The sequence below is a fragment of the Salvia miltiorrhiza genome, chromosome 2 (genome assembly GCF_028751815.1).
Source record: "Salvia miltiorrhiza cultivar Shanhuang (shh) chromosome 2, IMPLAD_Smil_shh, whole genome shotgun sequence".
NCBI classification, from domain to species: domain Eukaryota; kingdom Viridiplantae; phylum Streptophyta; class Magnoliopsida; order Lamiales; family Lamiaceae; genus Salvia; species Salvia miltiorrhiza.
In genome coordinates, this window is record NC_080388.1 from 8443203 (window position 1) to 8465805 (window position 22603).

A 22603-nucleotide genomic window follows, 5' to 3' on the forward strand; every position below is an offset into this window, starting at 1 on the left:
ACAATCTACTTAATAATATCTTCAACGCGTGGAATGCTTTCTCCACTATCGATACTCAAAACAACTTTTAATGAGGAGCGAAGGGAGTATTAATTACAGTAGTCAATGTGGGACACTTTCTCCATTAAAACTCGTGTCGTGGTCAACTATGCATATTTATGAGGGACATAAGGAGTATTAGTTACCTAACAAATCAACTTTGATGGAACCATTTCTCCACTTTATATACATCTCCTAATATTTTCTTAAAACTTATGCCATTCCATCCACACCATACTTATCGTGGACGGAGGGAGTATAAAAATAAATGACAGTACATTACAAACAATACTTTTTTTTTTTTTAGGAAAAAGGGGATATTTTATTAAGCACAAGAACATGGTACATGGAGATGATCCACCACACACACAGGGGGTTCATTCCAAACATGATGCGACGAAATATCCCTCGCGGCCTTCGCTAAACAGTGGGCGATGGCATTTTGTTCTCTTCTAATATGGCGAAGACGGACATCCGGAAGAAGCAATGATGGAGGTAGAGGGGGGGGGGGCAGTGGGGGCACTGGGCCCCACTGGAAATTTAAAAAAAAACTAGGGGTATTTTGGTAATTTCACATTTAATATTAATTAAATAAATAAATAATACTACCTCCGTCCATGAAAGAACTTCCTAAAAGGGAGTGACACGGGTTTTAAGAAAAAATATTGTTGAGTGTATTGAGAGTGGATAAAAGGTAGTTGAGTGTATTGGGAGTAGTGAAAAAGTGTTATAATTAATATTGGGAGTTGTGAAAAGTGAAAAGTAAGAGGATTATAAGTGGTGGGGTATAGTCCAAAAATAGGTAGGAAGTTCTTTTGTGGACGTCCCAAAAAGGAAAGATAGGAAGTTCTTTTGTGGACGGAGGGAGTATTATTTTAGTTGCAATCCTAGATTCCCTTTCATTGAGTCGGTTCACTGAAATTTTGCTCTCTCTCTCTCTCTCTTCGCAATTAGCAACACCAACGCCGTCTCTTGCTGGCTCAACTCCAACGACGACCGGCGACGCGGCGACGATCCTCACCACCTCGGCACCACCGCTGCTCCATCAACACTACAGATTTTACATAATACTAATTCAGAGTAAGAACATCCCCAAATTAGAAGCCCTAATTCTATTTATTGATTTTTTTCCCTTTAGAAAGCAGGGTATACAAATTGCGTATGAATAATCTAATCAATTATCAACGAAAATTATCACAAAAATAAGAATCATGAATAGCATAAAATGATTACATACATTCCGCTGCGCCGTTGCAATTTGAACTGGAGAGCGAAGACTAATGGGAAAAAAGCAAAAGAAATACAAATACTCCACATTTAGGATTTGGCTTTGAAGTTTGAACACGTGTAAAGCAAAAAACAACAATCTTAAAGCCATTGAAATTTCCTTATTTGTTTATTCAGAATGGTGTTCCCTAGTTTCATTTCCTTTGAAATGTGTAAAGCCAAAAAATGAGTTAATTGTTTATTCATTTGTTTCATCTTTATTTATTTGTTCATTTATTATTTATTCATTGTTTAATTTTGTTTATTATATTTTAGATAAATGAAGCGCTATTATTCAAAAGCATCCCCCACGGTAGATGTTCCTTCTTCATCAGTGAATGAACATCCTCAAATATTACCGAATGAAGTGAACATTGGAGTTGATTCCCCACCTCAAGCATCAACAAAGGGAATGGATATTGAAATCGATTTAGAAAATCTTCCAAGTGGTCCAGGACTACGACCTGATATAATGAGTTATCCACCAAATTTAATTGAGCAGGTTCGTGGAGCCTATTTATTGAAAGGTCCATGTCAGCCACGGAATCATGACTTTTCTCAAAAAATGGAAGCAAATCGAAAACGCAAATTTGTTCCATTTTGGTTTGATGAATTCAAGACTTGGCTAGAATATAACATTGTAAAAAATGCAGTTTTTTGTTTAAATTGTTATCTCTTTTCATCGGGGCGTAGTGAAAGGGGACATGATGCTTTTGTATCAGGAGGATTTAATTGTTGGCGCAAAACAGAAAGATTGAGATATCATGTTGAAGACCATACTAGTGAGCATAATAGATGTAGATTGGCATGCGAAGATTTGATGAATCAAGCCCAACACATTGAAGTGACTCTTTCTAGAGTATCAAAACAATCGAAGATTGATTATCGTTGTAGATTGAATGCTTCGATTGTTTGTCTTCGCTATCTTATTAGGCAAGGTTTAGCTTTTCGAGGAAATGATGAGTCGGAAAGATCCTTAAATCAAGGAAATTTTATTTAGCTTTTGAAAGTTGTTGCTTCTTGCAATGAAGATATATCTAATGTTGTATTGAAAAATGCTCCTGACATCCAAAGTGATATCATAAATGCAGTTGCAGTTGAGACAACAAAAGCTATCATTATGGATATTGAAAATGACTTTTTCTCTATTTTAGTTGATGAGTGTCGGGATGTATCTGTGAAGGAGCAAATGGGTGTTGTCATACGCTATGTGGATAAGAATGGATGTGCTATTGAACGTTTTCTTGGTCTTGTGCATGTTAGTGACACAGCTGCAACCTCACTTGAGATGGGTATTGATTCTTTATTCTCTACTCATGGCTTAAGTGTTTCCAGTTTGAGAGGTCAGGGATATGATGGTGCAAGTAACATGAGAGGTGAGTTCAATGGGTTGAAAAGTTTGATACTTAAGAGGAGTCCTAGTGATTATTATGTTCATTGTTTTGCTCATCAACTTCAACTCACAATTGTTGTTGTTGCTAAAAAACATACAAGTATTGGGTCATTTTTTAATACTGTCACACGATTATGCAATGTTGTTGGTGGTTCTTGTAAGCGCAGAGATATGCTTTGCGAGAATCAAAGAGAAAAAATCATTGAAGGTATTGCAAATGGTGAAATTAAGAAAAAGATGATTAAATCAAGAGATGGAATTGAAGCGGCCCGGGGATACTCGTTGGAGTTCTCATTATGGTACTCTTATCAACCTAATGCATTTGTTTTCTTCTATTATTGATGTTCTTGAGTATGTTGGGAATAATGGAAATGATGATGCACAGAGGGCTGAAGCCATTGATTTGTTAGAAGTTATGAATCACTTTGAGTTTGTCTTTGTGTTACATATTATGAGGCAAATCTTGGGAATCACACATGAACTATCTCAAGTGCTACAAAGAAAGGATCAAGATATTGTTAATGCTATGAATCTTGTTAAGGTGGAAAAAACATGTTTGCAAGCAATGAGAGATGATGGTTGGGAGATTTTGTTGAAAAAATGACCAATCTCCATCATTATCGAGTTGAGTTATTTTATTCTGTGATCGACATGCAAGTTCTAGAGTTAAATCAACATTTTGATGAAGTCAACACAGAGTTACTTTTATGCATGGCATGCTTGGATTCTAGAGATTCATTTTCTGCATTTGATGTCAAGAAGCTGGTTCGCCTTGCAAAGCTTTACCCATCTGAATTTTCTGAAGTAACTTTGCATGAACTTGAAAGTCAGCTAGATAACTTTATTTTTGATGTGCGCTTAGATGAAAAGTTCTCAGAATTATCAGGGATTGGAGGTCTGGCTCAAAAGATAGTTTCTACAAGAAAGCATGTATGAAGTTTTTCCGTTAGTTTATCTGTTAATCAAGTTGTCATTGGTTCTACCAGCTGCTACTGCTACAGTAGAAAGAGCTTTTTCAGCTATGAAGTTCATAAAGAGTGCTCTACGCAATCGTATGGGAGATAAGTTGTTGAATGATTGTCTGATATCTTACATCGAAAAGGATGTATTTGTAAATGTTACCAATGAAGCGATTATGCAGCGGTTTCAAAACATGAAAAATAGAAGGGAAATGCTATAATGGTAGGAAATTTATTTTTACTTTTGTAATATTATGGTGCAACTAAAGCACGATTGTGATTTTATTGAAATTTTGTTATTTGTTCGGAGTCTTCTATATTATTTTTATGATCTTATTATATTATGATTATTATTTGGCCCTCCCAGACTATAAAGTCTGGCTACGTCACTGGGAAGAAGCATGAGATTATCCCGGCAATGAGAAGCTAAGACACCCAACTCCAAAATATTTCTCTTGCCTAAACTAACAGCATCACATGCTCGCTTGCTATCCGACTCCACGAAACCACGTGTAAATCCCAGCGCTTTGAGCCAAGAGAGCACCCCCTTGATGCTGATGAGTTCTCATTCTTCCACGCTGCGGGCACCAGGCATCTTCATGCTTTTACCGAGCATAAATCCTCCCTCATGATTACGTATAACAAGCCCAATGCCCATAGAGTGATCCTCCTTGAAAAAGGCGGTGTCAACGTCACATTTAACAGCCCCCACAGGTAAAGCATGCCAGCCTTTGCAAACCACAGCAACCTCCGTAGGAGAACTCCGACAACCACGTTTGGACCATGCCAACAGCCACTCGGACCGAGCGTTCGCTGCCTGGACAGTAGAATTAGCCGGAGCAGGGGAAGCATTCTTCCAGACAATCGAGTTTTGGTCCCTCCAAATTTGTCACAACTGCATGCAGACACGAACTTTGAGCTCATTCACCGGACCATCAATAATTTTGACAAAAGCTTGCTCAAAAGAGTCACAGTCCATAACAATGGTATCAATGTACTGCTTGAAGGAATATTAAACTGAATTAACGTTCCGCTTCGCCCGATGATCGTTTCTTGGATTATTATTAATTTATCATACAACGATTAATCCTAACATGCTCCTATGAATTTAACAGCTGCACGTTGGAGTTCAGAAATACCTGAAGAATTCCTAAGAATTCGTCAATCTGTCGCTGAACAGGTCAGCCAACTTCAACGCTCCGTTTGACCCCTCAAACGAGCTCCAATCGTATTTTGTGTAGAAATACGACTTCTTCGTCTTCGAGAGAGCTTTCCGTGTCCACCTGATTCGTCTAAATCGGAGTTCTGTGGAGGACGTTATGGCCGTTTTACGGAGACTGCCAGAACTTGGTTTCCTGCGAAAATCTGACTCCAGCTCTGATCTTCTCGACTGTATCCCGCTCAATTCCCAACGTTGGATGGACAACGAGCTATGGAAATTCCCAAGACAGAAATCACCTCACGTTTTTCCTGCGCCTCTCTCTGCTCTCAAAAACCCTAATTTTATCAGTATGTTTTCCTGAGAGCTGACAGCTGTATTTAATAATACAGAAACTGAGAGGGGGCGCCAGTTTTAGTGTGAGGGCCGAAAATCTGCCCTACTTGGGCTAGGAGACATTGGGCCAGCCCAAGGACCAGATACAAGGAATAAAGATGGGCCTCAAATAAATTAATTTATCTATGGTCAGCCCAGACCATAATTAATTTATAAATATCAGTTCATTCCACTAGAGAACCGATACTGACTTACCCCTTTATTGCCGGTGATGAGTCGGGGCTTGTATTTAGACTTATTAAATCTCCGTATTTAAAATATCCGACATCCATTAATTAATTAGAGCTCTGACAGCTTAAATTAATTAATCTCTTAATAATTCCTTAAGCAGTACCACTCAAACTTTATTATTACGCCTGAACTTAATCAACCTGCAGGGTTTAGCGTAATAAACCTTATTGAGCTCCTTAAGGGGATGTCATTATCCTATACCGGATACGGGTACTAATACAGATAATCAAATATCATATATTAACTGCTATCACCCAAGATACAGAGTACTCGAGTTAGTATATAACTTTCACCCATAGTAAGTCAAAGTGATATACGAATTAATATATATATCTGAATACTTATTAGTATTAAGATTTATAAGTCACCGAGATCTTGATTCTTCACTTAAGTCAGATAGAAGAATACATCTCAAACTGTGGTCCTATCAATACGTAATGACGTACCAGTATAGATAAGTAGCCAAGACAAACTACTTCCATCTATACTGCAGCCTAAACCAATAACTTGTCCTAGAGTTATTTCGGCTGTGATCATATTATATCTCTTAAGGTTATTCCAATTATATGGTCTTCTGTGATCTACAACACACCATATAATCTACTTATATAGAGATAAAGAACATACATATGCAATCATGAACACAATCAGATAGGAGATTAGATAGTGAACTTAGGAAACATTGTATACAAGCATAAAACGTTCTTGCTTTCAGTATACAAATCCAACAATCTCCCACTTATACTAAAGCAAACTTTTAGTATACAATGCGTCTATTTACCAATCACCTAACACTTCTCCCACTTATACTTAAAGTTTCCTAAGTGGGTGGCATCAATCTGACATCAATCGCATTCCCATCTTTCAATGACCATTTGCGATAAGCCTTTTGTGAAAGATCAGTAGGTTTCTCCAATATGTGAGAATTTATTCTTTGAGCACAAAAACCTCGATTTACGAATAATCGTATAACTTGGTACTTACTCTCCATGTGTTTGACCCCTTGTGGTTCTAGGATTCCTTAGAGTTTGCAACTGCACTTGAGGTATCACGAAGGTGATGCTCTCACGCAAACTAGGAATCACCCTTAGATCCTGGAGGTAGTGGTCAAACCAAAAGGTTATACCTCCCAAGGAAAACACATAGCTCGAGGTAATAATTCTTTGTTCCGGTCAGCCTGGAAATCCGAAATCGTATAATCCAAAAAGGAACTAAACTGTCTAACTGGTAAACTATCCTTATTCTCTAGTCAGGGACTTGAAAATATAATTTACCACAGTTCAGTATCCTTAACTAGGACTATACATATATCTTACAACCATGCTAACTGCATAGCAAATATAAGATCTCGTACATAGTAATCCATACATGAAGCTATCTACTGCGGAAACGTAGAATACGGCCTTCATTTCCTCAACCTTAATAGGCATCTTAAGACATAGTCTTTAGATAAAGGAACGCCATATCTAAAAGGTAGCAATCCTTTCTTGGCGGTATTTATACTAAAACGAGCATTCATAGTATCAATGTAAGACACTCGAGATAAGCCCAACATCCTTTTCTAGTGATCCCTTATAACCTTGATCACAAAGATGTATACCGTATCTCCTTAGTCTTTCATCTGAGACTGTTCGGATAACCATTACTTTATGTCTTGACAATAGCTCCATATTGTCGCCAATTAGGAGGATATTATCTACATAAAATGCAAGATAAACCACATCACCGATGACACGAGAGCGATTGACACGAGATGCTTCTCTCCCTTCCTCACGTAACCTCGATGGTTTAAGTGAGCTGCTATGGGTAAAATGATCCGAATGTTCTGAGCATGGCACTGGCGAAAATATCATCATAACCTATACCCTTACACTGGGCATAACCTTTCGCCACCAGTCTAGCTTCGGAAGCTACGACCTTGCTCATTCGGGCCTGTCATTATCTTGTATACTCACTTACAACCTAAGGCATGACTGCCTCCTGGTAGCAAGATTTTCTAGTATACACCCATATTATTAATGGATTGCTCCATTGAGGTGTGCCAAGAATCTACATTCTCGTCTTCCACTAATTCCAAGTAGATATCTGGGTCGATTCTCTTATATTCACCACCAGGGACTGAATCCAAAGATTCTCCCAAGAACATAAATCAATTGGGTTGTCCCCAACCCTCCCACTACAATGGATCTGTGGTGGCACATGTGTGTCAACAGTGCGTGCAGTGTCTTGTGGTACAAAAACTCTTGCACACTTGGCTTGGGTGATGAAATCGCCTGTCTAATGTCTTCATTTTCTTGAAGCACACTACCTGACTTGGATTAGTAATTATTCCCATAGTCCACTTCTAAGAATCGTGTGTCATTGCTAATAACCACATTCTGATTCTTTAGGACTAATTGCAAAGATGCATGATTCATCATCGGACATACTTTTTTTTTTTTTTAAGAGTGACCTATTTCTTCTCTCCACCACACCATCTTATATAGGGATTACATGGTGTAGTAAACTGGGTTGGAATCCCAAACACTGACAATGAATCAGAAGAGATCATTCCTAACACATTATTGGCCCTTTATCCCCTTCGCCATGAATGACCTGGTCTCCATCTTTTCCTCTATACAGGATTCGTAGGTTCGAAATAGTACAACCTGGATTGAATCCAATGTACTTATTCAGACACGAGCCTTTGGATCCTGTTAAGATAGATGTGACCTATTTCTAGGGTATCAATATATGTGTAAGATCCTCATGAGAGATTAGCCTTAACTTTTCTCTTTCTTTTGTTCGATGATGTAAATGCAATATAAAGGTATTTTGTAGACAAGTTATAGTATGAAGAGAGATGTTCAAAATACCAGAATAGACAACTTTGTCATTTCTTATGATAGAAACACCACTATCAAAAATGACATAAGATCCATCTATTCAAAATTTTGGAACATGATAAGGAACTCTCAAAAACTAAACTATGTCGTTAGAACTTAAAGACAAGGCTTCAATTGCAACAACTGCGACTCTAGTCACGTTGCCTATGAAGACAATCATCTCATCACTTCTCAGCTTCCTTGTCAGCTTAAAAAAGCCATGCAAGGTGTAACAATCATTATCAGTTTCTCTCGTTATCCACTACTCACAACTGAGTAGAAAATGAGCTGATATGTCTCAGTTACTATAGCAAGTGAAGTACCTTAACCCTTTGCCTTGAGTATTGAAAGAAAAAATCTTCAATACTCAATCTTATCACACCACTACTCCCACTATTTCCCTTGTCTTTCTTGCCTCTTGGACCCTTCTTCTTCCCGTCATTCGACGAAGAAGATGGCTCTCCTTTGGCAATAACAAGTGCTTGCACATCTCTTTCCCACAACTTCCTTAGCCGTAACTAGAGTAACTCAAAAGAAGTATCTTTCTTGCTCATAACAGCATTGAGGCGGAAGTTCTTAATTAAAAGACTTGGGAAGAGAGTTCAGGATAATATCGACTTTTGCCTCACCGTCGATACTCCCACTGAGCAAGTCAAGTACGTCAAAAATTGCATGACATGCTCGTGCACTGAGCTGTACTTACTCATAAAAATAACAAGATTACTCTCATTAAATTTAAATGAGCAGCTCAGTCCGACTCTCCGAACACTTTCTTAAGATTCAGCATGATGCTAATAGCATCTTCCATGCCCTGATGTTGGAGCTACAAAGTTTGTGACATTATACTCATAATATAGCATATAGCCACATTATTCGTCACATGCCACCTTTTATGCAGTTCCTCTTTCCCATCAGTTGTCTCATTGTTCGGACCATAAGAACGTGGAGTAGTAAGCAACACAAAAAATTGTGTTAGTTTGTGATAAAGATAAAAATCCAAAACTGCGTTTCCATTTTATATATGTGGACCGGTTAAAAGACATTGTGCAAGAATAAAGAAAACAGGAGACATAGACATATCTGAAAGTAACGAACATAAAGCACATAATTCGTAACAATAATATTGTAACCTCTTGATAAAACAATATTAATGAAACCTCCAACCGCTCAAGGAATCCCATGTGCAAGCCACGCTGTGTGGACGTTTACACACGAACTCCTCAACCAGACTATTCACCTAGTCATTTAATTTCCATCCATGTCAACTTAACCTTTTGACAAAGGAAATTAATAGTTGGCACCTTAACTAGACCATATCATCATCAAGAAGGGACTCCTCGGGGAGTTGTACATTGTACTTGATATGATATCTAAGCAATGACCACAATTTAACCTTGAAAATTAAATTCTCGAAATTAGCATACTCACGAGGACCATACCGCTTTCAATTTAATTTTCTTGGTTATCTTATTTAATTCCATTCTCCAAAGTACTTGTGAAAAATTACACAAGTAAGCCACGCTGTGTGGACGTTTACTGCATAACTCTCACTACTTCAATGGATTTAAATATTTTTATTAGAAATCTCATCTGACAAACTTATGAAAGAACAAATATGAAGTAAGCCACGCTGTGTGGACGTTTACTCACATCGCCAATCATTTTGTCTAGAGACCGCATGTGGAGGTCTACATAATTTTAAGAATAAAAATTATTAAGTAATAACCACAATCTAACTTTGAAATTAAATTCTCGAATCTTGACATACTCACTAGGACCATGCCGCATTCAATTTAATTTCTTAGTTATCTTATTTAAAATCCATCATCTAAAGTACTTATGAAAATCATACCAGTAAGCCACGCTGTGTGGACGTTTACCGCATAACTTCCACTACTTAAATGGATTTAAATATTTTTAATAGAAGTCTCAACTTAACAAACTTGTGAAATCAAATATGAAGTAAGCCACGCTGTGTGGACGTTTACTTATATTCTCAATCACTTTGTCTTGAGACCGTTTGTGGAAATCCAAATAATTTTTAATCATCTATAAAATTATTAATACAGCTTAGTCTTTTTCTTTCAAAAGGTTTGTTCATGCTCAACACATAATCCTAAACATGCTCATCTAGAACGCAACATGTAAAACATGCTTGCAGAATTCTAAAACATGCTTAAGAAAACGATAAACCTACTATCATGCTCGTCTAAGCGCAATTAATAAACAAATATTAACAAGCAAAGACGTGCAAAAGCAGGTAAAGAGCATAAGGGATTAACAACCACGACATGCAAAGAACAGTAATTAAAGAATTAAAATTCTTCGTGAAAATAAATAAAAATGGACAATAAAATGCCCAAAACCGCCTAAACAGGCTGAAAAACTGATCCAGCCCTTGTTTGGGCCCAAAACGTGTGGCCCAGCCGCCCAGGCCCGTCCAGCAGCTGCCAAAAAACGAGATTGGGCCAAAAAACACCCAGCACCCAGGCCCAGCCCAGGTAAACGGCCCAAACTCGCGGTCAAAGGCCCAGAACCCGGAGTCAACAGACCCTACCCGCGAACTGTACCCGAATCCGCGCCTCGGATCCGGGTCTTCACCCCTCTGACCCGCGAACTGCTAGGGCTTGCGAGAAACAGGCGCCGCCTAGGGTTTCGCCGCTTAGCGCGGCGCCGCCACCTTCCAACACAGCCGCCGCACAGCAACCCTCGGCGCCGCACAGCAGCACGCCGGTGCTGCAGCAGCCAAGGCGCGCGCAGCGTCCCGGCGCTGGCAGCAGCCCGGCGCTGCATCAGCACGGTCCGACATCTCCAGCAGCGGCAACGGTCGGCAGCAGCTCTCGCCTGACTCGGCCTTGGCGTCCCCGGCAGCAGCAACGAACGGCGACAGCAGCGGCTCCAGCGTGCGGCAACAGCAGCGGCAGCGTGCCGCCCGCCGGGCGCGCAGCGCGCAGAGCGCGCAGGCGCAGCCCCGGGCGCGCACCGCCCCTGCCCGCTGCTTCCAGCCCTCGCCCAGCCTCGCCACGCCTCGCCAGCAGCCCTCGGTGACTGCAGCACGCAGCAGCGCGGCCGCCTGACCAGGCGCGCGCAGCGCACGGTGCCGAAGCGCCCGTGCGCGCGCGGCCCTCGGCGCCGCGGCTGCCCGTGCCACACCGTGTCCGTGGCAACCTCCTTACACCTTCCTCGTCGTTGATTCGTCGTCATCCTCGTTTCGTTCCTCGATTTTACAGATATACAACGGAAAAACAAATACAATTGAAATCCTAATCTAACCACGGATTTTCTCGTGGTGAAAAACGATTACAACGTCAAACGACGTATTCCACGAATCAACGAACCACGAAGAACAACAGCAGTAAAAACAACGCACATTATTAATCGTACATAAATTAATAATAGAGCCAAGAAATTAATCCTGGGCTCTGATACCAATTGAAGGAATATTAAACTGAATTAACGTTCTGCTTCGCCCGATGATCGTTTCTTGGATTATTATTAATTTATCATACAACGATTAATCCTAACATGCTCCTATGAATTTAACAGCTGCACGTTGGAGTTCAGAAATACCTGAAGAATTCCTAAGAATTCGTCAATCTGTCGCTGAACAGGTCAGCCAACTTCAACGCTCCGTTTGACCCCTCAAACGACCTCCAATCGTATTTTGTGCAGAAATACGACTTCTTCGTCTTCGAGAGAGCTTTCCGTGCCCGCCTGATTCGTCTAAATCGGAGTTCTGTGGAGGAAGTTATGGCCGTTTTACGGAGACTGCCAGAACTTGGTTTCCTGCGAAAATCTGACTCCAGCTCTGATATTCTCGACTGTATCCCGCTCAATTCCCAACGTTGGATGGACAACGAGCTATGGAAATTCCCAAGACAGAAATCACCTCACGTTTTTCCTGCGCCTCTCTCTGCTCTCAAAAACCCTAATTTTATCAATATGTTTTCCTGAGAGCTGACAGCTGTATTTAATAATACAGAAACTGAGAGGGGGCGCCAGTTTTAGTGTGAGGGCCGAAAATCTGCCCTACTTGGGCTAGGAGACATTGGGCCAGCCCAGGGACCATATACAAGGAATAAAGATGGGCCTCAAATAAATTAATTTATCTATGGTCAGCCCAGACCATAATTAATTTATAAATATCAGTTCATTCCACTAGAGAACCGATACTGACTTACCCCTTTATTGCCGGTGATGAGTCGGGGCTTGTATTTAGACTTATTAAATCTCCGTATTTAAAATATCCGACATCCATTAATTAATTAGAGCTCTGACAGCTTAAATTAATTAATCTCTTAATAATTCCTTAAGCAGTACCACTCAAACTTTATTATTACGCCTGAACTTAATCAACCTGCAGGGTTTAGCGTAATAAACCTTATTGAGCTCCTTAAGGGGATGTCATTATCCTATACCGGATACGGGTACTAATACAGATAATCAAATATCATATATTAACCGCTATCACCCAAGATACAGAGTACTCGAGTTAGTATATAACTTTCACCCATAGTAAGTCAAAGTGATATACGAATTAATATATATATCTGAATACTTATTAGTATTAAGATTTATAAGTCACCGAGATCTTGATTCTTCACTTAAGTCAGATAGAAGAATACATCTCAAACTGTGGTCCTATCAATACGTAATGACGTACCAGTATAGATAAGTAGCCAAGACAAACTACTTCCATCTATACTGCAGCCTAAACCAATAACTTGTCCTAGAGTTATTTCGGCTGTGATCATATTATATCTCTTAAGGTTATTCCAATTATATGGTCTTCTGTGATCTACAACACACCATATAATCTACTTATATAGAGATAAAGAACATACATATGCAATCATGAACACAATCAGATAGGAGATTAGATAGTGAACTTAGGAAACATTGTATACAAGCATAAAACGTTCTTGCTTTCAGTATACAAATCCAACACTGCTGCAGGTCGCTTATCCTCCAACACTCTTCCGCATAGGGACAATGGAAGAAAATATGCCACTGGGTTTTGATTCCACTTCGGCACAAGGCACACTCACTCTCCACCATGACCCCACGAGAAAAAAGTCTCTCTTTCGTAGGCAAATTATTTCTGGCAGCTCTCCATAGAAAATGTCTGACCTTGGAGAGAATGGCCAACTTCCAAAGATTCCCCCAGTGACTAGCCACGCGATGAGTTTCATCTAGAGTAAGAGAGCTAGCGAGTTTGTACGCCATTTTGACTTAATACCTGCCATTATCATAAAAGTGCCGAATAAGCTTGTCCGGGCGAGGGTTAGGTAGTATAGGGATGCTAGCGATATGCCGAGCCTCGTCCACACTGAAGAGAAAGTGCAGGAGGTCCGAATTCCAGCTGCATGTATCGAGGTCCATAAGCTCAAGCACTCTCATATCGGCAAGCTCAGGAGGACAAGTGCTGGACACGCGGGAAGAGTCACTCTTGCGGAGCCACGGATCTTTGAAAACTCAGACTTGATGGCCATCCCCAATACGCCAACGAGTGCCTCTTCGGACAAGGTCTTGCATCGAAAAAATACTACGCCAAGCGAAGCTTGGGCTGTGTCCCACTTTGGCGGTTAGGAAGTCTCCACGGGGAAAATATTTAGACTTAAGAACCTTACAAACTAGCGCATCCGGTTCGTCAATGAGTCTTGACGCGTCTTCGATTTTTGGGCCATTTGGCCCTATTTTTCTCTTTTGTTTGTGTCAGTTCAGGCTTTTTCGGGAGGAAACCATGTCGTAATGGGGAAGCAGTCCAATAGAGCAGAAACGGAGAAAATGTGATCGGAATGGGCATTACCAGCCCAGATTGCAATGTCATGTTTACCAGCATGGAGCCTAGGCGCAGTACCTCTCAAGTTTTACTTTTGATTAGTTTAGTACTTTTGAATCCTGTCGATTGTGGCATCAAAACAATTTATATTTCCAGTACTTTATTGCTTTCATTTCAATTCACGCAAGGAACAAGATTAAGGCTCGTGGCCTTAGGTACTTTTTCATTAATCCAAGTATTTCCCTTTTGTTATATGTTTTGTTTATTTCATTTTGCATTCATGTTCACTACTATGTGTGAGTAGTCCCCTTGGTGAGGTTTAAGGGGTGAAAATAATTGTTGTCATTATGTAAACATTCGTAAGGCATTTGTTCTTTCGGTTGAGTCCCGTGGTTCCAAACGGATCTGTGCCAAACCATGGACAGTAGGGGCCTAACGGGTGATCTTCGTTCGGTAAAAAGTTATCCATGTTAAGCAAAGGCCAAGGCATACTAGGGCGTGACAATCGGTATACCCGCGACCAAGTAGCTGAGCAACGTCAACAAAAGGCGTTGTAGATCCGGAAGGTGAGGAAATGATTGACGGGATACACTATCCTTCCTCAGTCTTTGGCTTATCTGGAAAATACCCATCAACTGTGACGAGGCATAAAGCCATGGTTATCAAACGAGAAAGGTAACTACTGTGCCGTAGCATGTCTATGACTAGTCGGCTGACAAGCCGGAAATGGTTGTGTCCAGGAGACATGTGTCACTCAAAGTGCAGAGTTGGGGACCTCGGGAGAGAAGGTTGGTGAGGGTCATACTTGGTGAGTAACGAGTATGACTACTATCTAAGAAGGAGTGAAGCACTGCCTTGTGACCGGGGATTGTATGACCTTCGGACCAAGTGATCGCAATGGACTCGACCATCCTAAGTGTGAAGTATAGCCTCTTGAAACGCCCCAATATCTTTAGGTGGTGGACGTCGTATTCCACCAAATAATTCCTGCAATCTTACCAAGAATTAAATTAGTATAGTAACAAGCAGGGTCGAACCACAGAGAACGGGTAATTGCAATCAAATTCCTAAAGATCTAATTTTTGGTGTAGCCACCACGCCTTAAAGTGATAGAAAAATTAATTTACTAAGAAAATAAATAAATCAACGAAAATCACACTAGAAATAAATCAAAGAAAAGGTGACTCGGCTCGAATAAATCCATATTAATTTAATGACTCTGATCATCGACGCAATGATTAATTAATCCCTATCAACCAACCAGTTATAGGATACCGTGAAACGCAATGGACGTACCCCAATTCCTACTTACTGTATCGATAAACAGCTGGAGACGCCAGACCTGCTTATTTCCCTTATTAAAATATAACCTAGCTGGAGACGCCAGACCTAGATTTAATATTCTAATAGCATTAAGATGAAGGAACCCAATTTAGATAAATTATCCTAGATACGCTAGTAATACTTAATCCACCAATTTATTCCTACTACGAACATGGTAGCTTTATCACTAATTAGCCCTATTCCAACAATTACGGATTGGGGGAACCAATTGATTGTAATCCAATTTAACCTAAGTTGATCAGGCTTAAATTAAATCAGAACTATCTTTAAACACAAGGAACAAATCGAAATCAACAGGGATCAATTATATGAACAATTAGGTCTCACAGGTTATTAAATTAATATTTCATTATTCTTGCCGAATTAAAAAATTAGCTATTCATAATTAAAACTAGAAACAATAAAATAAATAAAATCAAACATAAAACAAGAATAATAAATAAATTGGAAGAAATAATAAAAAGTCACCACTATGAAAAAATCAAACAACCGTCTGCCACAATTCCTCCAAAGTAGTCGCCAAGTTCAAAAGCTATAGCAAAAGTAAAACAAAACAATTCTTAAACTAGGGAATAATGTGTAGTGCTTAAGAGAGAGATTAAATAAATCCTAACCTCTAACTAATCTATGCGGCTGTCTTTTCTAAGCAAATATATGTAAGGGAATCAATCCCTAAAATACCAATCACCCTTAAACAATGGGCTTTTCGGCCTTACTCAAAATAAAATTCAAAATAATTAAAAACATGAGTTTTGGACATAATTAAAATTAGAACAGTTGTCTTCAAGCCCATTCTCAAATCTTCACTTCAAAATCCACCAACTTAATCAAATCCATGCAAATTCTCGGACTTTCTTCATCATTCGGCATCCACGAGCTTCCACTCTCCATCCATGCAATTCCTACGCCAAATTACCACAAACTTGGGTAATATCAAATAAAAACACACGATAATAAACACAAATCTGGACAACTAATTCACACACATCATTAGGCCACACCTTGAGTCTATACGGATCATGGACGGATCATCAGTATGCCTATGACCGAAATAAATATTGACAATAGTTATGACCTAACCGTAAACCTTACCCCTTTGTTATTATTGATCTTTGTTTAGTTTCTTGTGCAGAGTATACAGATTGAGACATGTGACACCTCAGTTTGTCGTTGGAGAACAAAGTGGTTCCTCACTCCCTGTGGGATTCGACCCTATACTTGCTACTAAAACTTATTTCTAGTTGCGAGAAGTAGGAGCGTGTACTGTCCGTCTAGGGCATACACAAGTATTTTGATCGTACCGCACGACAGGTGGGTGTCAAAATTGGCGCTGTTGCCGGGGAGTGATGCGTAATAATTTTGTTCTATCCTCATTCCATTTTCCGCTACTAGTGTATGCGTGGAACTCATCGAGCAGCAAGAGCATTGGTGTTTGACCCTGATATTGATCGAACTGAACATCGACTACGTACAGGAGCACGGGTAGCGAAACGTGAAGCTATGGTAGAAGCCGAGCAGCCGCAGACCCTCAAACAGTTGGCATACCCAACTAATCTTAACCTGAGGCCTAATGGGATTACCCTACCAGACAACCCGTTTGCACCTCGTCGGTATGACCTAAAGCCCTCACTGCTTCAGATCTTACCGAAGTTCAATGGTTACCCAGGAGATGATCTACAAACTCATCTCCAAGATTTTGAGATGACGATCATGCACCAGTCAAGTGATGATCAACAAGAGTATGTTAAATTGATACTCTTCCCTTTTACCTTGGTGGACAATGCGAGAAGATGGCTGTATGACTTACCCGCGGGTAGTGTCACCACATGGGCACAACTGCAGCAGGTTTTCTTGGAAGAATTCTTCCTAGCATCAAGAGTGGAGCGGATGAGATGGGATATCTGCAGTATAAGGCAAGATGGGCTAGAATCCTTCTATGAGTACTGGACACGATTTAAGAGGATGTGGACGGTTGGCATCTTGCACTCCAAAGAGCCTTATGGTACACGTGGACTGCCCTTGCGACAATACTTGGCAACCACATCGACAGATGGCACCTTTGAGACCCACACAGTGCGCGCGTACTACCTTTGCTCGGCCATCGGGCCATATTTTGTGCGGCACGTTTAATACTCATGTTTCATTTTGTAACCTTCATGTATCTTGTAATGGCACCGCCCAAATGCAAAGGGTGTGTCAAGTATGTACTTTGCTATCTTTCTTAGGATTAGCATTCTCGTTTTCTTGGTCCCTTGTTCTCACTTGAGACTTGGCGACTTGTACCACCTTGGGTATGCCCAAGTTTACTTTGTAACTTTTCTTTTTTTTCCTTTATTTATATATATGAGAAAATTTCATCAAAAAAAAAAAAAATTCTCCAAAAGATCAAGTGGAAAGCTTCGTAAAGGGCATGCGGATGAATGATCGTAGTTTGGTCCTAGCAGCCTGTAATGGATCGTTGATGAGTAAAACTCTAATGGAAATCTTTCAACTGTTGGGCACCATGGCAGAAGAATCACGCGATGAAGGGCATGAAAGAAATCTGGAAATACCGAGAAAAAGTGAAGAGAAAGAGGAGATGTCCAAACTGGAGAAAAGTATGAATGAACTCAAAGAACTTCTTTCGGGTCTAACTATACCGAAGAAGGTTCGTCAGTGTGGCCTTTGCGACGCTACAGGGCACCAATCAGAAAACTGTCCTAACTTCGGTGAGGACATTGTTGATGTTAATGCTATTGGTGGACATGATGGGAATCCACGCAAGTATGATCCCTTCTCAAACACTTACAATCCGGGATGGAGGGATCATCCTAATTTCAGGTGGAAGTAAGATGGTCAACCCCAGCAGCAGAACAACATGGGAGCACTGATGCAGTGCCCGCAGTATAATCAGAACCAACATCAACAACCGTATCAGGCAGGACCACCACAACAACACCACAATCAGAATCAACAACGACTTCCTTACCAACCACCACATAGGAGAGCACCATGGGAGGAAGCTATAGAGAACATGGCCAAGGAGAACGAGAAATTTCGCAATGAGATTCGCGCTGGTATGAACCAGACCAATCAGCAGATTAGTCATTTGAATAAAGCAGTGGCTAAGCTGGAGGAGAATGCCGGTAAACTCCCAGCCATGGGGATCAATCTTAGAGAACATGCTCAGGTCGTCCTAACCAAGTTTGCAGAAGGAGAGTTGTTAGCGGAGGCTGAACTGATCCAAGGAAACCTGAACAAAGATGGTGACGGTCCAACCACGGAACAGGCTGGAGGTAGCAATCTAACCGATACACCTTATCCAGGGCACATGAGACAGAAGGCCAAGGAAAAAGAAGCAAGTGAAATGATGAAGATGTTCCAGAAAGTGGAGTTAAGCATACCCCTACTTGATGCCATCAGACAAATCCTAAAGTATGCTAAATTCTTGAAGGACCTTTGTTCAAGAAAGGTAAAAATGGAGGAAAAAGTTTGATATGTGATGGGCGAAAGTGTTTCGGCTATGATCCAATGGAAGTTACCCAAAAAGCGGAAGGATCCGGGAATGTTTACCATTTCGTGCAACATTGGTGGAACAAACATGGATAAAGCGATGATGGACTTGGGAGCTTCCATAAATGTGATGCCATTGGCCGTTTATAAGAGGTTGAACATTGGGAAAATGAGAAATACCCGTGTGGTCATACAGTTGGCCGATAGATCTAAAGCATATCCTGAAGGAATGGTAGAGGACGTACTGATTAAAGTTGGTGATTTGATCTTCCCAGCCGACTTTTATGTTCTGGACACCGGTCCAGAAACTGGAGAGAATGTTATATTATTGGGACGACCGTTTATGATGACCGCTGGGACCAAAATTGATATGAAGACCGGAATCTTAACATGTAAGTTTGATGGAGTCCAGGAAGAATTCAACATCTATGAAACCATGAAGAGAAAGCAAGAAATGGAAACGGTGGACATGATCGATTGTTCGAGCCACTAGTGCAAGAACAGGGAATTAGTTTTGGTTCGGGGGATACGACAGAGAAAGTAATTCAGTATGGCCTAACCGATCGAGATGCAGAGCATATGGAAGATGAGGATATGAAAGAAGTTATTATGGAGCTTTACTCTCTCCGAGAAAGCACTTTGGAAGCTGAGATGGAAGTAGATCAGAAAATCAAGGATATGATCCAGGAAGTCTATTCAGTTGGAGGAACAGGCGCAGGCAGACCAGAGTTATTGGTTCAGTATGGGCAGAACGAGAAGCTTCTACCTTCTATAGTAAAGGCACCCGTACTGGAACTCAAGAAGTTGCCCAAGCATTTGCAGTATGCTTACTTGGGTCCTGACGAAACACTTCCAGTCATCATCAGTGCAGATCTAACTCTTGTGCAGGAAGAACGTCTCTGGTCAGAGTCTTACGGGAGAACAGGGAAGCCATTGGTTGGACCTTGGCTGATATCAAGGAGATCAGTCCAACGGAGTGCATGCACCATATCTATTTGGAGGAAAGGACCAAACCTGTCCGAGATTCACAAAGAAAGATGAACCCAGTTATGAAAGAGGTGGTACTTAAAGAAATCCTGAAGCTCTTGGAATTGGAAATTATTTATCCCATCTCCGATAGCCAATGGGTGAGCCCCGTCCATGTCGTACCGAAGAAGTCAGGAATACAGGTCATTGAGAATGACCTAGGCGAGATGGTACCCACCCGTTTGCAAACTGGATGGAGGGTTTGCATTGACTATAGGAAGCTGAACAAGGCGACAAGGAAGGACCACTTCCCATTGCCCTTTATTGACCAGATGCTCGAGAGACTAGCTGATAATGCTTATTACTGTTTTTTGGATGGATATTCTGGGTACACGCAAATCTTTGTGGCACATGAAGACCAAGAGAAAACCACTTTCACTTGTGTATTTGGAACATTCGCATATCGGAGAATGCCATTTGGGCTATGCAATGCACCGAGAACTTTTCAAAGGTGTATGATGAGCATCTTCTCCGACTTACTTGAAAATTGTATTGAAGTTTTCATGGATGACTTCACCGTATATGGAGACTCGTTTGACACTTGTCTCAATCATCTAGAGCTCGTGTTGAAGAGATGTGTGGAGAAAAGCCTGGTTCTTAACTATGAAAAGTGTCATTTTATGGTAAAAGAAGGAATAGTGCTGGGGCACGTGATCTCGGAGAGGGAAATCGAAGTGGATAAGGTGAAAATTGACTCTATTGCCAAATTGCCCTATCCGACAACGGTAAAGCACATACGGACATTCCTTGGTCATGCAGGGGTCTACCGGCGATTCATCAAAGATTTTGCCAAGATTGCTCAGCCCATGACCAGACTTTTGCAACAAGATGTGCTATTCAAGTTTGATGATGATTGCAAGGAGGCATTCACAGTCTTGAGAAGCAAGTTAGTGTCAGCCCCAATTATCCAACCTCTGGTCTGGGACTTACCGTTCGAAATTATGTGTGATGCCAGCAACTATGCAGTTGGGGCAGTACTGGGGCAAAAGAAAGGAAAAGAGAGTTGTGTAATCTACTACGCTTCCAAGACTTTGAACCCAGCACAGTGCAGTTATACCACTACCGAGAAGGAACTTTTGGCAGTTGTGTTCGCCATAGAAAAGTTTCATTCCTATCTTTTGGGAACGAAAGCAATTATCTACACGGACCATGCAGCTTTGAAATATTTAATGGCCAAGAAGGAGTCAAAACCTCGACTTATCAGGTGGATCTTACTGTTACAAGAGTTTAACATTGAGATAAGAGATAAGAAGGGGGCAGCTAATCTAGTGGCAGATCACTTGAGCCGACTGCAGCTGGAGGAGGATGACGGTATACCTATTACCGATACCTTTTCAGACGAGAAGCTATACTCTGTATACATCCATCCAGAGGAAGAAAATCTGTATATTCTAACCAATTAGGAGCCCTGGTATGCGGATATAGCTAATTACCTGATCACGAAGGAGTTACCATCAGGATTGTCAAGGTTCGAGCAGAGGAAGCTATTGGTGCAAGCCCGATTTTACTATTGGGAAGATCCGTATCTATGGAGGATTGGAGCAGACCAGGTCATACGGAGATGCATACCAGAGGACGAGCATGCCCAAATTTTGGATATGTGTCATGGAACAGCTTGCAGTGGACATTTTGGAGGGAAGCGCACGGCCCACAGGATTTTAGAAAGTGGATTTTACTGGCCAACTATATTTGCAGATGCAAGGAAGTGGGTACAAAGCTGCCCGAAGTGCCAGACGACTGGAGGTATTACCGCGAGGGACGAAATGCCGCAAATTCCAATCATGTCAGTTGAAGTTTTTGACATGTGGGGAATTGACTTTATGGGACCCTTCCCAAAGTCAAAGAACTACGAATACATCCTGGTAGCAGTGGACTATGTGTCAAAGTGGGTTGAGGCCAAAGCAACTATAAGCAATGATGCTCACACCGTGGCAGAATTTTTGAAGGAACAAGTGTTCGAGAGTTTTGGTGTACCCAAGATCCTGATCAGTGATCAAGGATCTCACTTCTGTAATGTCACCATCAGAGCATTGACCAAAAAGACGGGGATGACACACAAGGTTACTACAGCATACCACCCCCAAGCAAATGGCCAAGCTGAGATTTCCAATAGAGAGATAAAGAGCATTTTGGAGAAAGTGGTGCACCTAAACCGGAAGGACTGGAGTAACCACTTGGGAGATGCGTTATGGGCATACCGAACTGCTTTTAAAATACCTATAGGTATGTCCCCTTTCAGGCTACTCTATGGAAAAAGATGTCATCTACTGGTGGAGATTGAACATAAGGCGTACTGGGCAATCAAGCAAATAAACCTCAGTATGAGCCTACCTGGAGAAACACGGAAGCTACAGATGAGTGAGTTAGAAGAGCTTCGGTTGGAGGCTTACGACAATGCTGTGGTCTATAAAGAGCGAACTAGGAGAATCCATGATGCTAAGATCAGGATAAATGAATTTTGGGTTGGACAAAAAGTTTTACTTTTCAACTCTCATTTCAAAATGATGGTCGGGAAGCTTCGTTTAAAATGGTCTGGACCGTTTGTGATCAAAGAAATCTTTTCAAATGGAAGCATAGAGGTGTACGATCACAATGGAGTTGATACATTTGTGGTGAATGGATATCGCTTGAAGCCCTACCATGAACTTGCTA

General features: G+C 41.0%; 3 protein-coding genes and 1 long non-coding RNA gene across 4 annotated transcripts; all 4 read left to right on the forward strand.

The window, feature by feature from the left end:
- Positions 1–928: 928 nt before the first annotated feature.
- On the forward strand, positions 929–2083 carry LOC131012927 (uncharacterized). The gene is made up of 2 exons (XR_009097527.1): positions 929–1119; positions 1582–2083. It is a non-coding gene; the product is annotated as an uncharacterized LOC131012927 (long non-coding RNA).
- A 42-nt stretch (positions 2084–2125) lies between these two features.
- LOC131007949 (uncharacterized) lies at positions 2126–3302 on the forward strand. The gene is made up of 3 exons (XM_057934858.1): positions 2126–2243; positions 2337–2681; positions 2950–3302. The coding sequence occupies exons 1-3, from the start codon at positions 2126–2128 to the stop codon at positions 3300–3302; spliced, it is 816 nt and encodes a 271-aa protein (XP_057790841.1).
- A 107-nt stretch (positions 3303–3409) lies between these two features.
- Positions 3410–4087, forward strand: LOC131007950 (uncharacterized). Its single transcript, XM_057934860.1, has 3 exons — positions 3410–3593; positions 3685–3809; positions 4025–4087. Exons 1-3 carry the CDS (start codon positions 3410–3412, stop codon positions 4085–4087), a joined length of 372 nt encoding a protein of 123 aa, XP_057790843.1.
- Positions 4088–18914: 14827 nt separating this feature from the next.
- Positions 18915–19418, forward strand: LOC131007951 (uncharacterized). The gene has a single exon (XM_057934861.1). It carries the CDS (start codon positions 18915–18917, stop codon positions 19416–19418), a length of 504 nt encoding a protein of 167 aa, XP_057790844.1.
- Positions 19419–22603: the final 3185 nt, after the last annotated feature.

Bases quoted from the DNA above. Each gene is read 5' to 3' on its own strand.
- LOC131007949 (XM_057934858.1), top strand. From the start codon at position 2,126: ATGAATCAAGCCCAACACATTGAAGTGACTCTTTCTAGAGTATCAAAA. The intron at 2,244-2,336 runs GTTTAGCTTTTC...CTTGCAATGAAG, and splicing joins TCGCTATCTTATTAGGCAAG to ATATATCTAATGTTGTATTG. The intron at 2,682-2,949 runs GTGAGTTCAATG...GATTAAATCAAG, and splicing joins TGGTGCAAGTAACATGAGAG to AGATGGAATTGAAGCGGCCC.
- LOC131007951 (XM_057934861.1), top strand. From the start codon at position 18,915: ATGGGCGAAAGTGTTTCGGCTATGATCCAATGGAAGTTACCCAAAAAG.
- LOC131007950 (XM_057934860.1), top strand. From the start codon at position 3,410: ATGGCATGCTTGGATTCTAGAGATTCATTTTCTGCATTTGATGTCAAG. The intron at 3,594-3,684 runs GTCTGGCTCAAA...TGGTTCTACCAG, and splicing joins AGAATTATCAGGGATTGGAG to CTGCTACTGCTACAGTAGAA. The intron at 3,810-4,024 runs GTAAATGTTACC...TGGCCCTCCCAG, and splicing joins ACATCGAAAAGGATGTATTT to ACTATAAAGTCTGGCTACGT.